Source organism: Gossypium hirsutum, chromosome A07 (assembly GCF_007990345.1).
Source record: "Gossypium hirsutum isolate 1008001.06 chromosome A07, Gossypium_hirsutum_v2.1, whole genome shotgun sequence".
In the NCBI taxonomy this organism is placed as follows: domain Eukaryota; kingdom Viridiplantae; phylum Streptophyta; class Magnoliopsida; order Malvales; family Malvaceae; genus Gossypium; species Gossypium hirsutum.
Genome location: NC_053430.1, coordinates 5,630,244 through 5,637,586, shown reverse-complemented (window position 1 = coordinate 5,637,586; position 7,343 = coordinate 5,630,244). Strand labels below are relative to the sequence as shown.

At 33.4% G+C, this 7,343-nt stretch overlaps 2 protein-coding genes across 2 annotated transcripts; one reads left to right on the top strand and one right to left on the bottom strand.

The window, feature by feature from the left end:
• The first annotated feature begins 673 nt into the window (after nucleotides 1–673).
• LOC107913188 (ubiquinol-cytochrome-c reductase complex assembly factor 1) lies at nucleotides 674–2,905 on the top strand. The gene is made up of 7 exons (XM_016841686.2): nucleotides 674–960; nucleotides 1,074–1,287; nucleotides 1,383–1,549; nucleotides 1,628–1,752; nucleotides 2,120–2,180; nucleotides 2,390–2,438; nucleotides 2,562–2,905. The coding sequence occupies exons 1-7, from the start codon at nucleotides 799–801 to the stop codon at nucleotides 2,636–2,638; spliced, it is 855 nt and encodes a 284-aa protein (XP_016697175.2). The 5' UTR covers nucleotides 674–798; the 3' UTR covers nucleotides 2,639–2,905.
• Nucleotides 2,906–2,966: 61 nt separating this feature from the next.
• Nucleotides 2,967–3,656, bottom strand: LOC107911097 (F-box protein At5g07610). The gene has a single exon (XM_016838986.1). The coding sequence runs from the start codon at nucleotides 3,654–3,656 to the stop codon at nucleotides 2,967–2,969; it is 690 nt and encodes a 229-aa protein (XP_016694475.1).
• Between the last annotated feature and the right edge of the window lie 3,687 nt (nucleotides 3,657–7,343).

Below are 7,343 nucleotides of genomic sequence, written 5' to 3'. Positions count from 1 at the left end.
TGTGAAAATTTGATATCGGTGCTTTTCAATTGATGACATGAATTGATAGGTTTTTATTGGTTTAATTGTTTAGAGTAATAATAATTAAATAAATAATTAAAATTCATAAAAATAAGAAAATAGAAAACTATTAAATTGGTTCAACTTGTTTAACAATTGATTTTTGTCTCATTTTCGATTTTTATTAGTTTTGACTAGTTTTTTATTTTAATCAGTTTAGCCTTTTTGTTTGGAATAGTATATAGGTTAATTCTTAATCTAATTAGTCCAATTGATTAATTTTATTATGTTTCAAGAATGATGGTCATATAATCAGAATTTGAGAAAAATCATGTTTAAAGACTCAAATGGATTTAATTACTAAGTTCAAGTATCTAAGTGAACAAAAAAGTACATGTAACAAAATACAAATGACGAAATTCATGTTTAAAGATAAAAATAGATTTAATTGTCAAATTTAAATACCAAAATAAACACAAAAAAAATTTAACTAACAAAGTAGACTTTTATTGTCAAATTTAACGAAAATTCTTATTCTGATTTTTTTTATGAATTATTACATTTTATATATTTTATACGTTTATATTATTATATTTTTGGGTGACGTGGATAAATCTGGTGTTAGTATCGAGGTTGTTTGATCAGTTAATATGCACCGCACGATTTACTGACTTTTCCTCTTTATCGTTTTCGAGTGTGGCTCAGTTACAGTGAGCGAGGGTTTAGGGCTTTGAAAGCTGAAGCAATACCCCCTTTGGATTGTAAAAGGAAATCAGATTTCATTTCTCAAAAAGAAAAATGCTACCTCGATGGAGCAGAGCTTTATCCCATCTCTCAAAGCTACGATCATTCAATTCCATTGAATTAGGCAAAGATTTCAGTTTGATTCATCGCCAAAGCTATGCAGCTGTGGCACCTGCACCTGCTCCTGCTGATTCCTTCCCACCTACCAAATCATCGGTAACATCTTTTATTTTCTCTCAAAAAATATACCCAATATGAATTTACACCAATACATCTCTTCAAGATCTTTTATTGGGTTGTTTATGATCTGGATTTTTATTTTTGAATAGGTAAATTTGGATAAAATGTTTTGGTCTAAGCCTTGTTCATTGGCTTTGGCCCCAGATTCTCCCCTTAGAGTGGAAGACCCAAAGTATGAAGGCATTAGGCGTATTGTTCTCAAGATGATGCTTTTCTATAGTAAACAAAGCAAGTCAATTCGAGGGGCTAATGTTATATATAGGCGTGTCCTTTCCCAAGTTGATAAACCTGCTATTTATGAAGGTCTCTATCCTCTTTTATTTTTATATATGAAAACTATTATTAAATTTTTGGATTTTCCTTTTGTTGGCAGTAACATTGGTCTTTTTTATGTGCAGTATTTAACTTGGAGAAGACATTCAGGATGACGTTTTCACTGCTTGTACTTCATATGTGGCTCTGCTTACGCCGGTTGAAAGCTGAAGGAAAAGATGGTGTTGAATTAGGACAATACGTCTATGAGATTTATAATCATGATGTCGAGCTCAGAGTATCTAAAGCTGGGGTATGTTGATCTGCTGTTATATCGCTTGAGACTTGAATAGTTGTTGTGAAGCAAGTTTTATTATCTTTGAAATGGCAGGTTAACTTACTTTTGACGAAATGGATGAAAGAATTGGAGAAGATATTCTATGGAAATATTGTTGCTTATGATGCTGCCTTGCTTCCGGAGGCTACACACGAGGAGCTAACAGAGGTTATATGGAGGTAAGATCTTTATTGGAACTTGTTCCGGTCATTTATGGTTGTCCTCATTGCAACTTCTCTTTTAATTCTGTGCCTATGCAAGGAAGATTAGTTTTGTTTAATAATTTATATGCCTGCCATTTAGAACTACAGTAACTAGATGTGTAATTTGTTATACTGAAACTTGGTGATTCCCGGTGGATAGCCATGAAATTATGATGTAAGAATTAGACTTGGTCCCTTTTTCAGTTTGGGTGGTGCAATGAAGTTGTAGTCACTCTCAGTCCTTCTGAGGCTTATCAAACCTGATCTTACTTGCATCACCATTTGGTGTACATTTTTGGCGATGAATTTACTCAGCTTCAAACATTGGTTTGGAATTTTGCAGGAATATCTTTTCTGATGATGGTACATCCAAGCCAGATGCTGCCGCGTTACGTACAGTCCAGGCATGTTCCGATCTCTTCTTTTATGCCATAGTAATTAACAGTTATGTAGGATGTGGTGTTGGTTCGTTAGGTATTTTCTTTAGTTCCTTTTTGAAATGCCAATGCATCCATATTTTAACCTCTTGGAGAAGAACGACTGTGCTCATAACATGAAATACAGTATGAACAACATAAGTTTATTTTGAGTTGATTTATGTTTTTGTCTGCAGGCGATGGCAAGGTATGTTCGTCATGAAGTCAGTTGCCTCTCGTTAACTGGTAGGCTATTTTTTATCAGTCCAACTAACTAATTGACGGTGATTATTTATTGGGAACTTTGAGTTTATGATGTTGAATCCAATGTCTTCAAACTTAACCTAAAATTTGGGATTTAATTTGCAGATAAAGAAGCCATGTTTTCTGGGAATTTCATGTTCACCCCATTGGAGAGTAGCTCAGCTGATTCAGTCAGAAGGTAGAAAATGGGAAGAAGCTGATGTGGGGAAAGAGGGAAAATATTTGAAAGAAAGGAATAATGGTGGCTCGTGCTAATCTAATATGCTTGTAAAGGCTTCATTATATCACAGTTAAAAGTAAAACTGTTTGCTAGCATTTGTTTATTTCATACAGCTATAGAATTGATGGAAAAAAGATATGGATGCATTCTTGTAGCATTAATTGCAAATTATGCAATTAAGTTTGATATGTAATGCCTTTAATATCTAAGATTCTGTTTGTTTTGCATATATGTATATATAGGTGCATACATGCATATATAAATATATATACTATGTAATAAGTAATCCTTCATACACGAGAGAGAGTTTGGATGAAATGATGAGCCCAAAAATATGTCAAGGAAATCAAAGCAGGGCTGCCCTTATAACCATTTTCATCTGCATCTAAATCACAAATCTTCTTGAAGCTGCCATCCTTTAGATTGTAGTGTATAGCCTTCTCAGGTATATGCAGCACCATGTATGATTCTTCATCATCTGCTTCCCTAACAATACAAAGAACCGAAAAGACATAATAATTCAAATCCGAAGGAACGCAATATGTCCGTACCATTCCTGGATATGCAGCTGTTAGTAGATCAAGATTAATGTTATACTTGACAAACCATCCAGAGTAATCACTCTCAATCTCGTACACAGTGAATCGAGTTGTTGGAGGTCGGTATATTTTGATAAGATGCAAATGGTTTTGAGATTCACCGAAATACCGACACCGCCTAAGGTCTTCCCAATCATCGGGAATTGGAGGCATTGGCAAATCTCGAAGTTCTTCGTCCTGGACGTTGAAATAGAAAGAAGTATTGTTCCATGCACCAAGCCAATGAATGGCACCATTGCAAAACACCCCACCACCAAACTCAGTGTTGACATGGGCAAGGAAAGACTTACCGGAGAGTCTCCAGGAACGAGTTTGGGACGAGTATATTTCGATTTGTAGGCTCATGAAGTTCGAGTCTGGATCATCCGAAATGTTGAGCATGGGTCAGGGTCTCGGGCGCATACAACTTTATAGTGAGGCGACTTGGTATGATCAAATGCTAAGCTCAAACTATATACAATTCTAGCATCCTGCGGGTTAGCTGGTGGAGGAATCATAACAAATTGTTTGGTTGTAGGATTATAAATGTAATAATCATAATTGGATTTGTTGTCACAACGGGACCTACTACATAATAGCAATCCATTTCATGATTGCACAACTTTCAAACCTGATGGGTGGTTAATGAAATCCAGATACTTAAAAGGGAGCATCATCAGCTGATGATTTGTTTCCAAGAGGGATGAAGCCATATTCAGGTTTGTTGATGATTTGTTTCCAAGAGGGATGAAGCCATATTCAGGTTTGTTGGCTGGAGAACTCAAATTCCGCATGACGAGGCCCGATATGTCAGGAAAAAGACGGCAAGAGAATTCGGGATTGGAGATGATAGAGTTCCAGGTTTTCGAAACAGATTTAAATCGGAGAAGAGATTTAACAGGTAAACGAACTAAAATCTGTATGAGAAGATCATAGTTATTGGCAATGGTCTCAGCATTTTGAGAATGTTTAGTGGATCTTCGGATAATTCGCATCCGAGGTCTCTTCCTAGAGAGCATATTTTAAAGAGTATTCGAATACTGAATAAGATTGAAAAGGAATTGTGTCATGTGTCAACACATTAAAGCTATATATGTAGAAATAGGATAAAGTTGCTTTCTCAATACTCCTCTTCAAGCAATGGAGTAGTTTGAAGATTTCTGGGTACGCCTAGAATCATTGACTTGCAAGGATTATAAACAAATTAGGAATTGGTCAGTTGCTGATTTAAAAATTCTGGAAAATCCATTTATAATATATGATTTTTTTTATTGAAGTTTTAATTTCCTATATATATATACTTGGGTGGAGTCCGCCCTAAAATGAAAAATTTCACCTTTAGTTCTTTTATAACTTTAAAAATTTTAAATTAATATATGGTAAAATTACACTTTGACTCCTCAAAAATGAGAAAAAATTGATTTAAACCTTTAAAATTATAAAGATATAGGCCATTAAAATAGTAAAATTTCACTTTTGTTATCGTAAAAATATAAAAATTAATTCCAGCCCCTCAAAATTTTTTTTAGCTTTACCCATATATATATTAATTAATATGCTATCTGCAGTCAATATACTATTTACAAAAAGGTCCTTGTATGACATGACATACTCATTCGTAGCTTAACACGAATTATTGCATTTAAATCGACTTGATTTCATACCCTATTCACTAATTACATGCAATACTATGCGTTTAAGTTAGAATGTTAAGTGAACATATCACATTTTTTTTTAAATGTTAGGTCATATTTTAAAATTAGTTAAAATATGCCATAAGTTTTTGTATTTTTTGAAAATTTAAAATTTATCTTTGTCCTTTTATTTTTAGGAATTTAATACATTTACTTTCATATTTCAAAATTCAGGTCCAATTATTAACGATATTAAAATTATTTTGCTAAATTCAAGTTTATTACAATGTCATTTTTGTAGTTATATGGCTACTAAGTGAGCATTTTATTTATTTTAAAATGTTACACCAATAAATTTAATAAAAAAAATTAACAATGCTAACAATTGGACTTGAATTTTGAAATCTGAAAAGTAGAAGTACTAAATTCTTGAAAATAAAAGTACAAACACTAAATTCCAAATTTGTGAAGAGTATATGGACTTATGGCATATTTTAATCAAATCTAACTCATAATGATAAATGTAACCTTCAACGGTTATATTTTTTTGTCAATTTAGTATTTGTTCTTTTTTTTATCTCAATTTAATCATTAACCTTTCAAAAATAATCAAATTACTTATTTTTTAAAAAAGAAAATACTAACTAAAACATTAAATTTTTAACCTGAAGGGTGGTTAATGAAATCAAGATACATAGAGAGTAGCATCATCGGTTGATGACATGTTTCCAAAAGGGATGAGGCCATATTCAGGTTTGATGATTGGAGAACTCGATTTCTCCATGATGAGCCTTGATATGCGGAGAAAAAGGCAACAAGAGAATTTGGGATCGGAGGTGACAGAGATTTAATAGGTAAACAAGCAAAAATATGCATCAGAAGATCATAGTTATTAGCAATAGCCTCCGCATTAGGGGAATGTTTGTCGGATCTCGTCAATTCTATCCGAGGCCACTTCGTGGAGAGCACACTATAGAGTATCCGATTACCCAGTAGGATTGAAAAAAGAATTGCTTCACGAATCAACAGTTTCAAGCAATTCATAAACACAATGGAGAGAAGAAGTTTAGTCAGATATTACATAGCCAATGAAAAACATTGATAATGAGGCACATGGGTGCCTTGTCATAAAACACATTGGGTGTATGTATGGATTTATGGTTGAATATACAATTAAGGATTTGCTATGATATGATAAAATGCAATTAGTCAACTATCACAATGACAATGCTGTTTGCTGTCTAAGGAAGGAGACAGAATTAACAAGCCAACAAACCTGGAGCTAGAATTTTTATGACCACATGCTCAATTTTCGAAAATTGAGCTTAAGAAGAGTTTAGGAATTATTAATGTAATTTACCCATAACACATTCCATTCAATCTTGGAAAAAAAAAATGTATCAATTCATTTTTTACTTGGATAGCATTGGAGACAATTGTAAGCATGGCTGAATTTGCTGAATGTAACATTTTTAGGAAGTCTCTATTAACGAACTTGATTAAACCTAAAATTTTATTTTATCATTTATTGAGAATCGATCTGTATAAACAATGAAAGAAAAAAAAAATAGAACACATCAATTTTACATAAAAAAACTCAGTTAAGAGTAAAAAAATCATGGACAAAGAGTACAAAATGGAGAAAATAATCTAAATAAGCAAAACTCAAAACCCAAATACAAAACTCCCTCAAACTGTATTCCAAAAACTCTTCATCAAATATTATGCAAAAGTTATTCCGTCAACTCTCTAAATAGGGTTACAAATGCTCATCGAAACGTCGTCCATTGCGTCATCGTGCTCCTCCTCATTGTCACATCAAATCTGTTTTTTTTTTATTTGCCCGAAAATGCTAAACACACCCCACTTTGAAAATTCAAGCTTAGAAATAAATAGTGCAATAAAATTCATATATAATTTGGTAGGATGGAAAGTAATAATAAATTTTATTCTCGAGATTGTTGTGATACAGGAGATAAGAGTTTGAATGAATTCACCAACACAAGAATAGGCCAATAAAATCAAAGCAGGGCTGCTCCTATACTCAGCTTCATTTGCAGCCAAATCACATATTTTCTTGAAGCTGCCATCTTTTAGACTATACCGAACAGCCTTCTCAGGTATATGCAATACCATGTATGATTCTTCATCATTTGCTTCCCTAACAATATAAAAAATGGAAAACACGTAATAGTTCAAATCCGAAGGATCCCGATAAGTCCTTACCATTAGTGGATCAAGGTCAATGTTATACTTCACAAACCACCCAGAGTAATCACTCTCAACCTCATACACACTGAATCGACTTGTTGGAGGTGGATATATTTCGATAAGATGCAAACGGTTTGGAGATTCCCCGAAATACAGAACCCGCCTAAGGCATTCCCAATCATCGGGAATTGGAGGCATTGGCAAATCTCGAAGTTCCTCTTCTTCGGCGTTGAAATAGAAAGAA